The 20,086-nt window shown below is 36.6% G+C and overlaps 1 protein-coding gene across 13 annotated transcripts in view; it reads right to left on the minus strand.

Annotated features, from left to right (window-relative positions):
* The window catches only part of PTPRC (protein tyrosine phosphatase receptor type C), a 65,833-nt gene that overhangs the window by 13,006 nt on the left and 32,741 nt on the right, over positions 1-20,086 (minus strand). For 2 of the 13 annotated variants that reach the window (XM_074876739.1, XM_074876741.1), the window contains 12 exons: positions 15,937-15,963; positions 14,455-14,541; positions 13,047-13,079; positions 12,058-12,249; positions 11,355-11,465; positions 10,394-10,540; positions 9,528-9,653; positions 7,920-8,075; positions 4,913-5,112; positions 2,423-2,483; positions 1,567-1,675; positions 319-350 (listed from right to left, as the gene is read on the minus strand). In XM_074876739.1, the coding sequence (XP_074732840.1) occupies positions 319-350; positions 1,567-1,675; positions 2,423-2,483; positions 4,913-5,112; positions 7,920-8,075; positions 9,528-9,653; positions 10,394-10,540; positions 11,355-11,465; positions 12,058-12,249; positions 13,047-13,079; positions 14,455-14,541; positions 15,937-15,963 (1,281 nt within the window). Of the gene's footprint in view, positions 1-318; positions 351-1,566; positions 1,676-2,422; positions 2,484-4,912; positions 5,113-7,919; positions 8,076-9,527; positions 9,654-10,393; positions 10,541-11,354; positions 11,466-12,057; positions 12,250-13,046; positions 13,080-14,454; positions 14,542-15,347; positions 15,486-15,936; positions 15,964-16,321; positions 16,418-17,224; positions 17,315-20,086 lie in introns of all 13 variants that reach the window. The other 11 variants (XM_074876731.1, XM_074876730.1, XM_074876732.1 and 8 more) reach the window with 11 other exon arrangements.

Genomic DNA, 20,086 nt, shown 5'->3' on the forward strand with positions numbered 1-20,086 from the left:
TGGAAATTCTGATTGAAGCTATATTTGATTCTGGACTTACTCTGAGGGTTAAACATATCACAACATTGTCTGGGATATGAAATTGTGTTTGTAATTAAATAGTAAATAAGAGTTTTTCAAACAGTGATAAACTTCCAGTCCATTTAAGTATGAATACTTCTGCTGTGTATTTACTGAAGGTTTTTTTCTCCAAATGAGGTGTTATCATGTTGACATCTGTAATCTATGCATACAGGCTGGAATGTAAACAAACCAAACGTGGCAGCAAGACATGTGACTAATTTTGTTTCCACTTGCCAAATATACAAAGATGCTCACCTGCAACAAGGTTCACGCCTTCAGAAGAATTGCTGTAAGAAGAAAAAGCATCTGTAAAGGCTTTGACTAGTAAGACATATATATGATAATAAGTTAAATAAAAGCAGTTTTATATGTGAACACCAAGACTGTTCATAACCAGCAGACTGCATTACAAGTTCTCTGTGAAACAGAAGTGCTACAACTGGGACTTACAGACCCTACACAGAGGTAGCTGGAATCCTTGTCTTCATACTCTGAACACTATTGAGGGGGAGAAGCAAGGGAACCACATCAAACAGCTTTACCACTTGCATAATTTTGTACATATCACCTGCAGCAAACGTCTTCAATTTCTTCACTGGAGTGACTGCTCACACCATCTTTGTTTCTCTTGCTAAATAAGTGACAAGAAGCCTAACACATACATAAAATGTAATGAAATTAAGTTTAAATGCTAAGTAGCCAAGAGCAAGCTAGATGCTCTGAATCTGTACAAGCAAAAATTAGTTCTGCTTCCCTAAGCATAAAAGTTTGCATCTGAGCAAGAGCAGCTCCCTGTCCCCCTAAGAGGAAGAGCAGGGAGAGGAAAGGCACTGGAAGAGATGGGTCCCCAAGTTCTGCTGTTGCCAGAAGGCTGAGAGCTTTCTGAAGAAATTGCCCTAACTCATCCATCTCTACCAGCAGCAAATGCCTCCTCACACATTGCACCATCTCCCTTCATAGCACTAGCAACAGTCAGCCTGGCTTTCCAGGGCTCTGGGCACAGTCATCAGGGAAGGCAATGATCACTCTTCTATCACCATCCACTGTTCTACAGAACTGCCAAGTCACCTAGAGATGACTACAATAAACAAAGCCTCCCTGAGATATTGTTTCAGGTGAATAAGTATTTGAAAGAGTTCCAGGAAAGCGTGTATTATTTTCATTACTTTTAACTTAAATCATGAAGGAAAGGTTTTTCAGATGTTTGAATATTTTTTCACAACACTAGTGACAAGACATTTTGTTCTCGCAGATCAGTTCTTCTGTACCCTGAGAAAGGGTATAGAAGGGAGATTTTAAATCTACTTCACTGTATTTGCATTGCCAGACAAACCACCAAAAACTGAGTTTCTTTTGAAAGGATTAAAAAGGATGTCTTTTCCCCATATTAATATCAAACTCGTAGCATTTTTACACTACTCATAAGGAAATCTTGTGCAAAAACAGAAAGCCTCCACCCCAACCCCCATTTATATAAGACAGGGAGAGAAACATGAAGCTTACCTAAGCTTTTTTTTGTGAAGATCATAGATCTTGTACAGAACCAGTAGTAAAGCAATTGATGTCACAACAATCAAGAATGCCAAGAATATAATCAGGGCTTTAGAATTATCTAGCAACAGAAAAAGAATACATTTATTATTTCTTGACTATATAATTAATGGCATTTAAAAGTCACAATTTTTTCCTTTTTTTTTTTTTAATCTGTACACTTCCTAGAACCAGGGTTCATTGAATTTTTTTTGTGAAAAGAACTAAATAGTTATTTTTAAGTCTTTTGTTTAAGTTCCTTATTCCAAAGTGCCAAAAACTTCTAAAGCTCACAGAAAAGGAGGGAATTTTATTTCTTCTTTAAGAAAACTTTCACTTAAACCCTCCATGTCCACCTGTCAAAATGCTACAACTCACTCACTCGTCCGGCATTACCAGATTTGTCTCCTGCTCTGTGTGACCTTACACCTGAGCAGTGGAGTTCTCAGCTGCTCCTGATCTGGGAATTAGGAATCTCTGACAAGTCACAAATGTTAAGCTCCTGAAACACAGGATCTGAACACAGGAAAATAATCCTAAAGTGAATAATTTAAATTAGAGAATTTTTTTCTAGTTGCATTCAAATCTTTCCTGAAGAAACCACAGCTGTGTAATAATTCTGCATTACAGTCAATGACTTGTCAACATGATCTCTTACATTAATACTGAATGAGAATATTATTTTTTCCAATGCAGGTCAACTATTAACTATAAAAAAAGGGAGTTTGGATTTTTAATTAGGAGAAATTTTAACAGAATTCACAGTTTACACTATTACTTGATACTATGCTGAAGTCTGAAAGTAAAAATGCTGTATATATTTACTTACATCTGGTTCTTATACTCTTCTTTACTGGCTGCCCTCTATGTTCTCCATTATAAACTAAGATCTGCATGCAGTGGGTGAGAATAATAGAGATGCTAAGATATAACAATTCAAAATTTCTGAATATTTTTTTTAAAAAGCAAAGCACAATGGATATTCAAAATACATCCATCTATTTTCAATTAATTCACCTCACTGACAGCAGGATCTGCTGTCAATCTTTGTATAGCCATTTATAGTGCAGTTCAGGATTCCACCTAAGTTACAGCAAAACCTAGATCCAAAAATATGTAGATGCTAAACCTAGATCCAAAAATATGTAGAAGACTGCAAAAAAAAAAAGTTAGTGAAATAGCAGACACTTTTTACAAAATCAAAATCAGAGGTATCTGAAGGAAAAAACATCAAATTTCTCTCTTATCAGATCTCTCAAATCTGAAAAATAACCATGCAATATGTAATGAAACACCATTATTTTACTTGTTTCAGTAGTAAATATACAAATATTTATCATACAAATTCCTGTATGGGAAGTAATTCATGAAAAGTTAAATTATAGAAGTCAAAATAAACTTTTAAATAAGCTATTTTCTTGCAACATTAACTTTTGGGTACTTTAACTGGTGTTAAAATACCAACTTTGTTTAGATGTGTTTATATTTCATAATATATTTACAATTTATCATCCAATCTTTTAAATTTCCTTAACAGAAATTCCTATCAGATCTAAAAGGCAGCTTGAGGCTTGTACATCAAATATTTCACACTGTTCTTTTGAAGAAAAATTAATCTTATGATTAAACAAAGATTTAAACGAAACAGTGGAGGATACTAACAGGATTGAAGAACAGTGACTTTAGCAGTAATATTCTCCTGATGCAAATCATCCAGAAGGGGAGGAGAAGGGCTTTCAGCACCATTGCTGACTTCAGGTTGAGTTCTTACTGAGCCTACCTAATCCCTTAACAGAAACCTCTCCTGAAGATTCAGAGAACTGTGCCCCAGCTCATACCCGCTGCTCTAAAAGGCCAACGTGTTCAGGAGGTTGGTGGTTTCCAAACTCTGCAGCTGGGAAGAAAGCCATGGTATGTGGCAACATCCAGAGGAGTAGAAGAGGCGACAGAGAAAACAAGTAAGAAGCTTCTCAAATAGAGAAAGCCAGAAACCTGGTGCAGCAATAGGGGTCAAAACATCACTAAACCACAAAGTATGCTGGGTAGACTCCTGTTTATTCCCTGAACAATTCAGTGTGCAGGCAGAAGGGAATCGTGACATCTGCCATCTCTCACAGGTGATCTGTTTTTTAATCTTGAGCCTTCCATAACTTGACCCAGAATCCTTTCATTACTAGTTAAAGCCATAAGGCTTTCTCTGTTTTTCCAGTAAGAATTGGTCAAAGTAAGTTCAATGCAGAAGCCAGGGTTTAGGGCCAAGCAGAAGCTAATTTCTTCTGTAAGGCAAACTGCTCACTGCGAGTGGTGTACAAAAAGCTTACAAGAGTGGAGGGGCCTTATACTGTGGAGGCAATGCAAGCATCTTTTACTCCTACAGGACCTTATCTTTGTTTTCTAAATACAAATCTTTCTGAGCAGAATCTGTCAGAAAAATATTGACAAAGCCTTGGAACAAAACCTAGACTACTGAAGTTCTCTGATACTGCATTTCCTCCAGACACAGAACAAAGAGGAAAAGATTGTGGAAAATGAGTGAAATTGATTCCTAAAAGTAATAAAACTCCCTCATTCCTACTGGTTCCTTTTTTACCTAAACTTTACTGAGAAGAGCTACCAGGATATAAAAAAAATATTCCTACTGGCCACATTAAGGGGATCGCACAAGACCATTGGCTTTGCGAGCAACAAATGCCAAAAGGGTGAAATGACTGAAAGAAGAGAAAATAGCAGGAGGCCTTCAGGAAATTGAAGCTTGTAAACAGAGGATGATATATTTTGTATGGAAACAAGGGCTGGCTTGTAAAGGCTGATGTAAGGACATGTGAAAGGGTCTGAACTGGTTTACAAAAACTAGTCCCCGAAGCATCAAAAATCTTCACAGGGAAAAATTCTGAACAATTTATTTCTGAGCAATTATCTCAAGACTTAAATCCCATATTTATCCTCTGATTGTAATGACAGTCAAACATTCATTAAATGAAATGTGCTTTAAATGCTAAAATACCAGTTATACTTAAGAAACTATCTTAAAACTTATGGAAACCCCAGATTTCTCTCCATCCCAAGTACAATCTATTCAGCTTGTATTTTTCATGCTGTCAGAACCTATGTCAAATAGCACACAAGGGACTGATTGATAGGCTAGGCACATACACATTTTATTTCTGAATAGCTACTTCTTTACATCTGTGGCCTACAGATCCATAGATTAAGTCCTCTGCCACCATATTTGCCTTTTTTTTCTAAAATCAAGTATAATATGCTTAAATGATGAAAATACAGCAATATTTTATATGTTTAACTTAAGAAGTCTACTTACCGTAAATGTATAGTTTGTCAAGTATAAGAGATTTTCTCTTGTAAAATCACAATTATTGTCTTTGGAGTCATTTTTTCCATCATTTTCCCAAGTCAATACAAATACTTTTTTTGCTCCATACACTTCTTGACTTCTGCACTTAATTCGGACAGCATTATCAGCTGTCAATGTTGCATTAACATCAGTCACTTTCTGTGGTTCTGTTCACAAAAGAAGTGTTACTGGTTCTATTCTCATAATTTCAAACCAAACATTTCAACATCTGTATGTGTTCATGTGTGTTTGTTATCTTCTGTCTTAATAATTTCATGCATTTTCTACTTTAAAAATTTCAGTCCCAATTTAACAAGATAAATAAAACTGATTTTGAGTTAACCACAGGCATATTTGAACTGGAAAAGATGTGATGTGGAACTGAAAAGGCTGGGAAGATCAGAGCTCTAGCGACAGTCAGGCTACAAAGATAATACGATGGCAACTATCCCTCTTGCATCTGACATGACTTTCTCATTTAAGGAGCATGAGACAACAGACAAGATGGGAAAAAATAGTTTTCTCTGTGAGCGTATGTTTCAAAACTTCTGTAAATTAAATTTCCTATGAGGATTTACTAGTATATTTAAGAGTTGGAATACTATCCTTTTGCTTAAAGTGTCACATCATCTTAAAGCTGGCCTAAATCACAAAAACTTTTTACTTTTTAATGATAAGGAATCTGTTAAGTCTAATCTGTGTTTTCTAACTTTAACTTTGTATGCTGTAGCAAATGGGTTTCAGACTGGGGGCACAGCCCAAGGGACCTTTCATTGAGAGCTTATAAAACTTTTCAGAAAGTAAATAACCTTCTGCATAAGACAGCTGCATTAGACACATTTCAGTAGAACACCACCATGGAAATTCTCTTCAAAATCACTTCAATTTGCAAGCTAGCTAATTAAAAAAAAAAAAAAAAAAAAAAAAAAAGCAGTTTCTTTTTTCTTCATATGAAGAGCTAAGATGTGTGAGGCTTTATGAGCAGATCAAATATCCCATGTGGGGAACGGCAGGATATTTTACTTGGCTGAGTGTGTTGTTACAGCATATCTGCTCATTTTTATCCACAGGGCAGATTTGTTAGATTCCTATCCAGCATAGTAGTGAAAGAGCTGTGACAAGGAGAAAGTGAACATTTCTGGAGGCAATGTGTTTGTGGAAAATGAAAAAATATTTTATAAAATGTATTTTTTTTCTGCTTCCAAGGAGTTGTGCTCTACTGATATATTCTCTTGTTCAAGAAGCCATAAAACTCTTCCACTATCTGCTTGGTCATGTTATCAACTGTTGTAGCAGTTGGAGAAGGTTTGATAAATAGTGTTAGTTCATGAAGGCAAGAAGTTTGTTATTTTCTCAAAAAATAAGGGAACTGAGGGTTTTTTTCAGACCCATAAACTTATATTGTGGACTGTAATCTCTACCTGAGTTATTAAAATACGAGTGGAGCCCCAGAAAGTGGGGGCTCCAAAATATAATATGCTCAAACTAGTTTATCACAGAGAGAAATACCATGATCATGCTTGGATTAGGGCTGTCTACAAATTAAAGACATTTTTCAATTTCTGTTACATTTAAGTCTCAGACGAAATGGTTTGCATTGTCAATCAATTAATTTATCAGCTTTTTTTTTTCCATGGTGCTTTAGGAGAGAATTTTAATCCCTGTGTTCTTCCAACTATAAACTAAAATTTGTTAGTTCAATGACCCAGAGTAATGGGGAGATTCCATCTTTTCATGGATTGTCTGTAAAACTGGATACAAAAGCTCTGTATGTTCCATAGAGTCAGATTCAGTGTTCTTATATATCTATTTCTACATACTTTTCAGGAGTGGTAAAAGCAACAAAAGATTTAATTATTCCTGCTACTAGGGGGGGGGGAAAAATCACCACTTTAAACTATCATTACATCACCAGCATAAAATTAATATTTCATTTTTCACTAAAAAACCCCTTTTGCTTATTCAGTGAAATTAAAGGAAATAATTTAGTATCTTACCAGGTATAAACCATCATAGTTTCCCTACAGCTGTATCTCTATATTAGCTGAGTCTGGAAGTGGTGGAACTAGAGCTAAAAAAGTACTGGAAGAAATTAAACAAACATGGGTTTTTGGATGGTTTTGGTTTTGTGGTTGGTTTCTTTTTTTCTCAAAAAAGGAATTAAAACAGTATAAGACTCTACATCTGAATATTAAGGGGGGGGGGGGGGGGGGAACCACCAAAAAAATAGAAAGGACTGTGTCTCTAATAGAACTTGTCTGCATCAGGAAAATATCTGCAAAGTGTGTTGGTTTTGGGGGTGGGGGTTTTTAGCTTTTCTTGTAGTTCTAGTAATTGAATATGTATGGCAAACAAAGAATCAGGACCAACCACGGGGGTAAGCTTTGAAAATATAGCCCCAAAAAGTGCACAGACCTTTCTGACAGCACAAGGGTTGGCACACATTTGGCTTTAACCTAACGTAGAGTCTTAAAAGCTGACTGCGTAGGTGTGCATCCAAACTAACTGAAACTCGGTACAGACATCAGTATTGGTGTAGCCTGGGTAATGCAGGTCTGCTTTGAGCAAACAGGCAACTATAGAACAGAACGTAAATTCTGCACATCTTTGTAGTTTTCATGACAGAAAGATAAAAACTAATGTTTTTTATTCTCTTTTTGTTTAATTTGAATTTTTTTTAGATTGAGACATAATGCTTTCTAAAATCTTATCAAGAATTTCAAATGCAGATTTTTTTAAAAAGTATTACATGTAAGAAGAATATTAATACTAAATGCATAATTTAAAATAAATTAACATTAATTTTAAAAGAAACACTAATTATATGAATGTCAATAAAATTCTTTTAATGTTAATCAGTTTCTTGGCTAACAGTAATAACATATATAAAATATAATGAAGTACAATAAGAAAGTACATATTCCCCATGTTAGTATCAGCCTTGTTCATAACAGTTAGCAAACTAGAGACTTACCTGCTGATTTTGTTATAAAGTCATGTGTTACAGTTTTTCCCAAAATGTTTTCATTTCTATATTTGCTCCTCGTATATGGAGTCACAGATACAGAACCTCTGTCATAAGGTTGTAAGCCAGGGCAATCAGTCTCAGTCATCTCGACATCCTTGTCGTCTTTATGAAAAAATGAGAAATGAAATTCATTAATGAAATTTATGTTAGGAACACAGGAACTCTTACACTTCATCAGAGCTACCTGAAACCACTATCATTTGTACTTCTATTTTAATTACCTTGTACTTGGTTTGTCTTGCTTACTAATGCTAAGTGAAGGCTCAGGAAGAGGAATAAATATATTCTCCAATCAAAAAGGCAGAAAATTGGGGTTTTGTTCTGTTTTGTTTTTTACTTTCTCAGCTTTCATTTAAATGGGTGAATTTAAATAAAAACAAACATAAAGTGCATTAATAAAGAGAGGCTGATGCTTTCTTCTGTGTTCAGCTTGGGAAGGGGTGTGTAGACAGATGTCAAAAGTCACTCTGCACACTGGGCAAGTCTGTTCAGGTATGATGCAATAGATCTCATGTGCTTTTGGTAGTGTCAAGCAGGACAGAAAGGAATTGCATGAGAAGCAACATGAGTGAAGCTATTACCCACACTGCAGTTGGGGCTTTGGTGGCTTGGAGAACTGGGGACCAGTGGCCTTTCCATGTATCCTTCGGGCTGCTTCAGATGTGACCTCCTTGCATCCCAGTATGCTACCTTGGTCTCCTACACTGGCCAGACCAGAACAACCACAGAAACTGGTGCACAGGGCTGCCACCCTTTTGGGTAGTGGCCAAATTTGGGACATGGAGAATGGGAGAGATTATGTGTATCTGGGGAGCACAGGAGAATGACAGCCTTTGGTTCCTGTGGCAGTCCAGGTTTACAAAACATGCAGTATGAGAACAGAAAGAATGAATTAACCCTGGACTAGCTTAAACCTGACATGTATCTCCTGGAATCATGTATCAGGCTTTTCATTTTCAAAACATCATTTTTCAGTCCATGTTTTGAAGAAAAGCTCACACTTGGAAAACATGGCCCCAGTATAACAGATACAGATTTATCCATCTAAATGTAAGGTCACCTAAAACTGCACATCTGAAAGGAGTGACCGTTTAGTAGAAGACAACTACCTGGCTTTACCTATCTAAACATGTGTATGCTAACTGCCATACTTAGGACCCCTGACTTTTAAATACATTGTTGTTACTCAGAAAGCAGGTCCCTGTCTTCTCAGAGAATATATTAGCCAGCTATAGCAGCATTTTCTGGGACAGAGAGCATCATGGTACAAACTGATGAGGCAACAGATAATCTTGTCATAAATTATTCTTAATACAAGAAGTATGAGGACTGAAGGGTGATGGAGTTGTGTCCTGAAATGGTAAACTGAATAACCACATTGTTCAACTGGAGCAACCTCAGAGGAAAGAAACTTAAACGTTCGTACCAAAAAAATTTAAAAAAGCGCATCGTTTGAAGAGATTCCAATATGGTTTGATAGTGCATCATGCTTGGTGCTCTGTAAATATTAGAACAGACAATGAATTATGCAATACTGAAGAGGCATATACTTACTTGTGTTATTGCATTTCACTATATAGCCATCTATAGGACCCTGTGAATCATTGATAGGTTTCTCCCATGTAACTGTTACCTTTCTGGCATCACAATCTACTGTAAGGTTTTCTGGTGCTTCTGGAGCTGTGTAAAAGAAAAATAACAGGGAGGGAAGGAAATGTTTGAATGAAAATGCAAAATATTCATCTTTTTACCTACTTTGATTAAATTAAATTTCATTGGATGCTAAAGCAAGATACCAACAACATGTAATATTTTTCATAGTCTATTTCATTTGAAGAAATTATACATAAGTATAAACTGAGTATATGTAAAAGCATCATATTAATTTCATAAATTTAATTAATTCAGAACAAGGTGAATACAGCAATATCACATATTACTAAAATTGTCCAACATCTCCAAATATTATACATTGTTTTGATTTCCTTACAATTTTAACAAACTTTGAATGTTTAGCCTGAATTTTAATTTGCGGGTTCCTTCATTTAAGTTGATTTCCTTTTTAATTCAAAAAAAAAAAAAAAAAAAACAAGCTAAGCTATTTCCAAGGACAATGCTTTGGAAAAACACACCATTTTTATCTGCAGACATTCTTTGTAATTATTCTGTCACAACTTTCTTCAAATCAAGAATTTAACATTTGGTTTTGACTAAGCCTGCACTTTTTTTTTTTTTTTTTTTTTTTTTTTTTTTTTTTTTGAGAGCAAGAGACCAGATGGGAGGAGCTGGAGGAGAACCTAAGAGTGGCGAGCATGCTGCTCAAAATATATATTCAACTCCAGGAACCACAGATAGTGGGATTCATAGTAGGGGTCTCCAGAAATATGTGGAACATAAAGCAAAATAAACATTACACTTACCACCATAATCTGTTTCTATGGTGAACTTTTGGCTGACAAATTCCTTTTCAAAAACACTTAGGGTACCAGTGCAGTTGTACTTATGGTTGGGTGATAAATAGTTCAGCTCTTTACAAGGTTGATTAAATGCTATAAAGTTTGTTAAATCTGTAGACACAAAAAGAGTTTTATCAATATTTTTCACAACTCCAGAAGTACATGGTACCATCTTAACTGGGATTTTCTCTACCATATTTGTTCAACATAATTTGTAATAAACTATCATAATATTCCAAACAGAAAAGTGTACAACCTAATCCAATGACTAGGTTTTAACCTAGGTTCTTTTATACTAATTTAGTTTGCACAGATCTTTACTTTTCGTCAGTAAAGCTCATATGATCTGACTTTCTAAGAAAACAGTTTTCCCACAGAAATCAAAATATTTCATGGGAGTCTGGCAGAACCCTGGAGTGGCTTCTTAGCTCTTCAGCTCCCTGAAACATGATGTCTCCAGCCCCAGGCATTCATCACACGTTTTTCTGGGACACATGAGGACATCCAGTATCCATATCTTCCTTATGACCCTAGCTGCCTTTGAGCCAGTGTCTCCTCAGGCTGGCCAGCTCCAAGAGCAGAGACCCAGCAGAGCCAGCTGCCCGGGTAATCTTCAAGGGATCAGCTCACAGCAGACCCACAGATTGCAGGATTTCCAAACTCTCATCTCCCCTTCAGACCATCAAGCAGGATCTCCAGAAGTCTGCAGTTTGTAAACTCAGAAAATGAGCTCTCTGGGTTTGAACTTTCCCCAGATCTGCAGTGCGTGTGGATGGTAGTCCCCAACCTGGCAATCCCAGAAATTCTGAACAGCCCTTCCCTCAAAATGGCAGTCTCTCATCAAAAGACAACATCAACATTGCTTTTAAAAATAAATAAATGAATTAAAAAAACCAAATTTTAAAATATCTTAGAAGCATCTTACCTTTGCAGCTAACATTAGCAGTCACATTAGCACAGGCAAGTGAGTCTTCCCGACATAACTTTGCAGATGTGCTGGTTTCATCCTTAACTTCGAAAGGATTCTTGCTGCTCTCTGAAAAGGATTAATATTATATATCACTGTGACATTGGCTATATTGATTCCTTAAACAGCAATTTATTCTTTTATATTTGTTGACTTGTTCTGCAATATGAAGATACAATTGGCACAGAATACTATACAAAGAATTTAACAAGAAATAGAAAATAAAAATTGAAAAAGCCTACATGAGATAAAGACAATGCTGGTATTCAAATAATAAATGAAGCTTTCAATTCAACAAGCTCTTTAGTGCACAAAACATCCAGCACAAACAGTAGCATTCAAGTGCTGGCTGGTCTTGCTATTGCCAACCATGCTGCATATGGCCAACGTAGTTAAAGTTCCCTTTGTTCCTTTACAATGAGAAAATAACATTTTTTTACTTCCTACTTTAAGAAAATACTGAGAGGTTTTAAGGTGCAACTTTAAAATGCAAAATATCTTGCAAACCAAGCATGAAGTATGAAAATCTTCTGTCTGATTCTCGCAAAAGAGACAAGAATAGACTAAGAGATCTAGGAAAGCTGAATTACTGCATGTCAAAATAAATTTAAAAAAAAAAAAAAAAAAGAAGAAGAAATTACTAAATCCCTTTTATACCTACCAGGTGGAATAATAAGGTATTCTTTGCAATTTGTAACTTTGTATCTCATGCATCTCTGAAGTTTTACTGTACTGGAGTTCACACTAAAGATCTCCTTAGTCTCCACAATAACATATTCTCTGTTTTTTGTGAGATTTGCCAGTGTAACTTCAGCCACATCATTCTCATCTTTTATACTTGCTATGCTGAAGTCTAAAAGAAAAAGGATAAAATATCAAATAATTATTTTATGACAATTTTTAAGAACCATTACATGTTTTATGGCATCCCCAGCACCATATGTGTTTTAAGAATCAGAAAATACAGCAAAAAATCACCTGTTTGATTTTTTTTTTTATTTATCTTTTACTTTAAAAAATTGTTTAGTCAAAACAGAAAATTTCCTTAGGAAAATACTCTTTTAACTAATTCTCTAGCTAGGAAAACTAGATAATTAAAAAGATTAATATTCCAGAACCAGATTTGCTTTAAATTAAATTGTCAGTTCAATGTGAAATACTTTGTTTTGTCACATTCAATCATTTGTTTGAACTGAAATGTCAAATTTTCTTATTAAGAATTTCATAACCATTTTGTAAATAATGGCTATAGTCTATTCCTGAAAATTAGAAAGGAGAGGTCTCTAATTCTGAAGAGAGAGAAACCAGTGTCCAAACTTTAGTTTTACTTTAGTTATGAATTGCAGTTTGCAGCACATGTTTATCAGCACGATGGGGAAAAATTAGAGAGGGCCTAGTGGAATGAAAGTAGATCTCTTCTGCAGCCCTGAAATCAACAGCCTAGTACAGTCAATTTAACAGAACTGTAAATGGAGTTTAGAAGACCAGAAATGTTAATAACTTTAATCCTACTCTTCCAGAATTGGAAGACAGTTTATAAAATAACTTGAGATGCTATCTGATAAGTTTTACTTGTCAGTTTTCTGTATTTGAGTTTACTGACTTGGGCAAATTTCAAGACTGAGGAAAAATAAAAGGTTTGGTTCTTACCACAAGACTCTTCAGTTGTTGCTGTGGTAGCTGCTATACGAAAAGAAAACAAAATGAAGGTTTAGCTCAGCAGGTTTGATGGTTTTTTTTCACAGAGCATTGGACAAATGTAACTGGTACTGCCCAAAATTTTTAATTCAATATATTCAATACAAGTAATTGTATTTAGCACTCCACTCACATCTGAAAAAGGGAAGAAAACATCAGCTACCTATAACCCCATTTTTTAACTAGTTATTTTAGGGATCATGTGTCTTTCATCATTTTCCAATGACATCACTGGCTACAAATCAAACTGGTTATTAATAACACTTCTGTATTCAAGTTACACAGGAATATTTCAAAATCACATATTCTGATAGAGGTATGATAAGCTATAGCTGTTTCCCTATGATAAGCTATAGCAGGATAAATACGCTGTGGAATGGCTAACTGAACAGTATCCAATGTTACTAAAGAAACAAAGTTTATCTGCTTTTTACACAGCTACTCTTACCTTTGGAAAGAGATGTATGCAACAGTACAGATCGTTTTACAACTATTTTTACATTGAAACACCCAAAAGGAATTATGAGCTGGTATTTAGAAAGTCTGTATGGAAGCTTGAGCAAAGAACTTCATCGTGAAAACAATTACTTACTATCTTAAAAGTATTACCAAAAGAGACTGATATCTAACATTTTTTCATGGAAGATGGGCCCTAGATTTGCATCCCTCCGGGCTGCGAGTCATCTGGCTGAGTAGTGCCTCTAATGAGAGAGTAAACTGAGAGGGTCCAGTGGAGAGTTACCAAGATGGTTAGGAGCAGAAGACCCACAAGTAAAAGCTAAGCTCACAAAGAGCTGACAGCAGCCTACAGATACTTGAAGGGCAGTTACAAAGATGGTAAGAGTCCAACTCCCAAATGTACTTTGCTCAAGCACACACATATATTTTATTGACCTGAGTAATTTCTTACAGCCCAATTGCAATAATAATGTGTGTTAGTGCTTACAATATTAGATCCCAAGAAAATGTTTATGGTGAGTGAAACAAAAGGGAAGCCACTGGAAAACAGAGAAGCACACAGATCTTGGATGTATTCATACTTTTTTGCCGCTTGGGCAAATTTCTGTGAATATCAAGAGGAGTACTGACAAGTAATTGACAGATTTGCCCTCCTACTATGCCACGGTGTGGAAATAATTTCTATTTTTCACTTGCTGGACAAGTAGCAAGTCTGATATCTTTAATATTACTCATAAACTATTAATAAGATTCCTAAAAAAACCCTTCAGTTTAATGCAGTTGTATGCCTAATTTGTATGCTTCAGTTTGATAAAAGAAATTCAAAACAGATTCCCTCATTCTAACACATTTTTGGTGCTTGCGGTATCATAATTGTGATAACTGTGTGCAAGTTTGTCACCTATTGTGTGATTGGGGCTGATCCCAGTGTTTGCTGGCATGCTGACTGGTGAGATGGTGCTGTGCAAGGATGTTGAATTGTAATCATCTGTAAGAAAATAAACAACATATCAGCATTAAAAAGTAAAATTCATTATTTCATATGGCTATGTCATCAGAAATGTCTTAAACTACAGCCCTTCTCAGCTTTTCTTTTTCCTTCCGGGGTTTTTGAATTTAGAGAAGAGTGCTGAAAGAAAAATCATGTTAATATATTCAATAAAACAGAAAATTAGTATCTAAATAGAAACCAAATCTTTAGGAATATACCACTTACTAAAGAATTTTGCAATGTACAAGGACAATTTGTTTTGGTCATTATTTAGCATAATCCAGGCTGGGGTCAACATAAAAATGGCGTCAGTAATTGTGAACTGGGAAAAACTAAAACATTTTTCCATGTTCTTACAGCAAAATACAATTATGGATAGCGCTCATGCTCTTTCAGAAGCAAGCACTCCAGTAGTGTTCATTTGCTAGATCACATAGCTTGCTCAATATATTACTAACTATAAATATCTCAGTACTTATCTCCCTGCTTATAAACCACTGACAGTTTTCTACATTCTCTTTTAGGTCCACTCCTATTGCTCTTGCTTTGGCAACAGCCTCATTGACAGCAGCTGGAATTTTGATACTACTGTGATGACAAGATTTGGCCATCGGACACCAGATCCTAGAAATAATACTGGTATTGCCACTATGTCAAATTGCAGATACCTTTTCTATTTGATGAACCATAAGCTGGAAAAGACTACCCTGAGGCTGAATTACTTAGTTTTCCCCTACAGTAATTACTTCGCTTTCCCCTACAGTTCAGAAGCAGTGAGTGGCATCTAAAGGAAGACAGCAAACCTGATGAAGCATTCCTGAAGGCAATGGGAGTGCGTGTGGTGAGGGCAGCAGTGCTGCTGCGTGGTGGGTTGCTGAGTCCCATGGCAGGGACGGAGCCTGCGTGCGTGGAGAGATATGTGCTGTCTGCAGAAGAGACACCTGTGGTGAGAGGTACAGCAATTTCATTAATGCTCTGGAGGCTTTCCAGTCAAGGAGGGACACAAAGCTGCACAAAACAGAGGGCTGCTGTGCTGGAGCACTCTCGTACTGAGGCACTGTGAATTTGTTAGTAAGCAAAGGCACACCGAATGCTCAAGGTGTTAGGGGGTCCAACAGGTGTCAGCTGAACATTCAGTGAATATAATCCTTTGTGGTGCTGACTGCACCTCTTTTATGCTAAATGCTGTGTTTTAAAATATACTCAAATTCATGACTCAGAACCAGACTTGTCTGATATTCTTGCCTCTTAAGACAGCACATTTCATTTCACTGGGCTGAATGAAAAGGCATTACACACTTTGTGAGATAATTGTGCACAGGAAAAGGAAAGAAGAAATTACCACAAAAAAACATCAATGCAGTTCTGTCACGTAAATTAAAAGTTTCTTACCAGGTGTAGTCGCTGCTGACTCAACTCCTTAAAAAGAGAAAGAGAGAGAGTGTAAATTAAACTTTCAAGGAATTAAACACAATCATATGCCAAAAATATAAAAAGAAACATTCCTTCCTCAAAACTATCAGCTGAGCTGATTCCCAGGGAAATTACACATTCTTAAGTAATATTTAGTAGCATGTAGCAACAACCAGACCCCCAAAATATCAAGCATATGATATATGGACTGATATTGTCTGCATTAAAAATCACTTTTCCTTGAGCCAGGAGTCTGTGCTGTGCAGCCTGAGGGGTAGAGACAGCATCAGGAAGGCTGTGGTGGATGTCAGTTCAGCTGAACAGGAAAAGAGCAGCAATGCTACGGTCTCGAATTCACCGTTACCTTCGGTGGTGCCTGGAAGTGAGAGTGATGTGGAGTGTGCAGGTGGAGGTGACATAAGGGAAGGAGAGCTGGTGTTTGCCAGATTTTCATCTTCTGCTGCACAGTGGGGAAAAAATATCATCAGGTGAGCAATGCATGAAAGTGAGAAGTTCAGCTGCAAGCAGAAAGGCTACCAGCCGCTTTCTGAATTACATTTCTCCCTGCAGCACTGTCAAAAGGAACACATTTACATTGCTCTGCAGTTGCTGCACAGGCTGTGGAATGCATCTCCTTGGATTTATTGCAAGAGCATGGCTTGTGATTAAGTCTGCAAGACCACTAATTCCAAATTCCCACCAATTTGTCTGGGCTTCCTTTGTGGCAAAGAGATTTGATCATCCTTTGGCAAGATGCACTGATTTCAGGTATTTGGAAACACCAGCTGAAGGGGGTGAATTAACGTGCAGCTTGCAGACTGATTGGGGTGCTTTTCTTTCATGTTGTTGACCTAGGAAGGACCTCCTCCCCACACTCATCAGATACTGCTGTGGAGTCCAAGGGGCTCTGCATGAGTTGCAGGGAAGTGCCACTGTGACATCTCAGCATGAAACTCTCATCTGAGAGCTCAAGGGGAAGGGGTGTCCATAAGGAAAACATGAACTCATAACAACAGCATGTTATAGCTTGAATTCTAATTGCATTCTTTGAAAAATGTGTTTCAAATCCCCACCTTTAATTTAACTTAAAAAGCTAAAGAGGTCCTCATCGCGTTAACAATTTTTTTTGTAATATAATTGACCTCAGACAACATAAATCACCAGATTGCTTTAAGAGTGATGGAGTTAACCAATGTGTGATGGACACAGATGCCAGTTCAGCTAAAACAGAAGAGCAGCAGTGTCGTGGTCCTGAATTCACCGTTACCTTTGGTGGTGCCTGGAAGTGAGAGTGATGTGGAGCGTGGAGGTGATGTAAGGGAAGGAGAGCTGGTGTTTGCCAGATTTTCATCTCCTGCTGCACAGTGGGGAAAAAATATCATCAGGTGAGCAATGCATGGAGGTGGGAAGTTCATCTATAGTAGAAAAACGTCAATGATTTGTATGGCTTGCTCTGAATCACATTTTTCAGGACAGATTTGACTGGATACTTAAATATTTTCATTTTTGTCAATATATTTTGCAATACCAAAAGCTAAAACCCTCAAAATCTTTCACATCATCACAGAGCAGGTATACAAGTACAAGCAATATCAACAAATGGAAGGTGACTTTTCACTGAATGAAGAATGACTTTATCGCTAAGAAGAGATACCAACACTAATTCTGTTGTCAAGAAAAATCCTATCTCTCTATAATCCTCACTATACAGGAGGTGGAAAGCCAAGCTCAGCATTCCTGAAAGCTGTTTACTTTCCCTAATACTGATTTCTAATTCTCTTCCTGGACCATCCTGCTGCTATTTAAGAATGTCTCCACATAACTCTTATCTCTAGGTTATAAATTACCTCCTGACTTGAACTGGGAGCTGTGATCTTTTTACACTTTTAACAAGCCTCATTTTTACACTCTGCTTTGAAATCCTGACCCAAAACATTTCGCATTTGTGTAATGTAAAATTTATGTTGCAAGAAAGAGACACAAAAATAAATGGCAGTGGTTGGAACCATGAATTTGTTCTCATCACTATATCTTTTACTTATTTTGAGGATTAGAAGCTTCCCTTTGACATAAGAATCCTGAAATCCATCCTGAAAGTATGCCTGTTCTCTCAAGACATCTCTCTCTAACACAGCCTGCTATGCTTTCAGCAAGGAACAAACCCACTTGTTCACACATTCCTTGCTGTGACTGTCCACAAACTTTCATCCACCCATTTGGCTCTTTTTTTCTCTCCCTTTTTCTACCAGTTCTTTCCCACTATGTTTCTTTCCCAGAATGTTGGTTTTTTTTTTTTTTTTTTTTTTGGCATATGTGTTTTTCAGATAGTACTTCACTGCTTATCATTTCTCTGTTACTTCAGCTTCCCTACATGGTACTTCACAACTTTTGTAGCTCTACTCTTTTGAAAATAAACTCCTTTGACCTTTACAGCTAAAATCCAGGTTTATGTGAAAAACTGCAATACTTATGAAGGATACATGTTCTGTTGCCCTGTTCTTGTGCCAGCATCAAAACCATGTGTCTCATCTCTGACACAGAAGGTCAGTATAGGCAGATCTCCTGAGACTCTCCTTATCGACCCAACAAGAAGCAGCACACATGTTGGCTGCTCAATAGCCACCATAGATACTGCACACTGTATGGACAGTTCAGAAGACCAACAACAGCCATTAAAAAACCATGACCAGTGATGACAAAGTCATCTGTGGAGACTGAGCAATTTCTTTATGCTCAGAGCTATATGAAATAAAAAATGAATGTAAACAAAAGCTAAAATCTTGGATATACTTTTCTAGTGAGCAGTTGAATTCACTGTGGACTGTACATTATTCAAGATCTCTTCCTACAAATTAAAATTTTGGAAAAGCCAGTAGTTTGATATCTTAAAGAAAAAGTATCAACATTCAAGATATTTACTGATCTCTAATGCAAACATCATGCAGACAAAAATATATACTTCAAAATTCCCTCTTCCAAGTGAAGTAGGATAGTATGAGCAAAAGAGGGCTCATAAGCTTGTCACAGTGTTGTATTTCTGGTTGCCTCATTCACTTCCTTAGGATTCCTGTGAAAGTCATTTTCTCCATCCTCTCCCTTGTAAAGTTAGGAATAATGTTACTAGCTTAAATATAGCGTGAGGTTTATTGCTCACTCACAGTGACAGATGCTAAATATTACACACAATCATAGAACTTGAGATTGGAAGTATCCTCAAGAGATCATCTAGTCCAACTGCCCTGCTCAGACCAGTGTCAACTAGAGTAGATCACTTCTTAAAACACTTTGGAAAACAATAGTCCTAGATTGCCCTTTTTTTCCCCTCCAAATAAGCACTGGCATTTTATCAGAATTTTGTGGCAGTTTTATGTCCTTTGAAGCATTTAAAAGGTCTCCTGCTCTTCTATGATTCTATTCTACTATATATTGTAGCAATGAAATAGAACACAGTTGAAAAGAATTCAATAGGTGGCACCAGAACACTAAAAAAATCCTCTCATCAGCAAAGCATATACATTGCCCCATATAACCTTATTGAGAGATACTAGGTAAACTGAAGGAAAATAAAGAAGGATCCCAACACACCAAACTGTGTTACTCCAAGATTAATAGTCATATTGCTACAATTAATGTATTTTTCCCAGAATGTCCCATGGCTAACAAATATGCCTGAGCTAACCTCAGGTTAGCAAAGTTAACTTCAAAGTCAAAACTGTCTGCTCGTGTTTATATTCTAAAACATAACTCTGCAATCTTGAAGGCTAAAATCTAAGAATATCTTTAAAATTTAATAAGGATGTCCAACCCTCCAAAAATATGACATGCAGTGTGAAAGCCTGATGATTACCAAACTAAGCAAGTTGGTCTGGGTTTAAACAGGAACTATCCCAAACCTTTTCTCAAATCTTAAACTCCATCCAGTGATAAGACATTTTTAAGATAATATACATAGGATAGGCTCAGATAACCCAAATAGAAGAATTAAAGTACACAAAAAGTTCCTACTACTGAAGGAACTCTTCTAAGCTTCCCTTTCCCTTCTCTTGATTTGGCCACCAGTTGATTCCTGCTGACTTACTTGAAAGATTTGCAACCCATCAGTATTGTTTGAGTGGATCTGGCCTTAGTC

This window comes from Strix uralensis, chromosome 8, assembly GCF_047716275.1.
Source record: "Strix uralensis isolate ZFMK-TIS-50842 chromosome 8, bStrUra1, whole genome shotgun sequence".
In the NCBI taxonomy this organism is placed as follows: Eukaryota; Metazoa; Chordata; class Aves; order Strigiformes; family Strigidae; genus Strix; species Strix uralensis.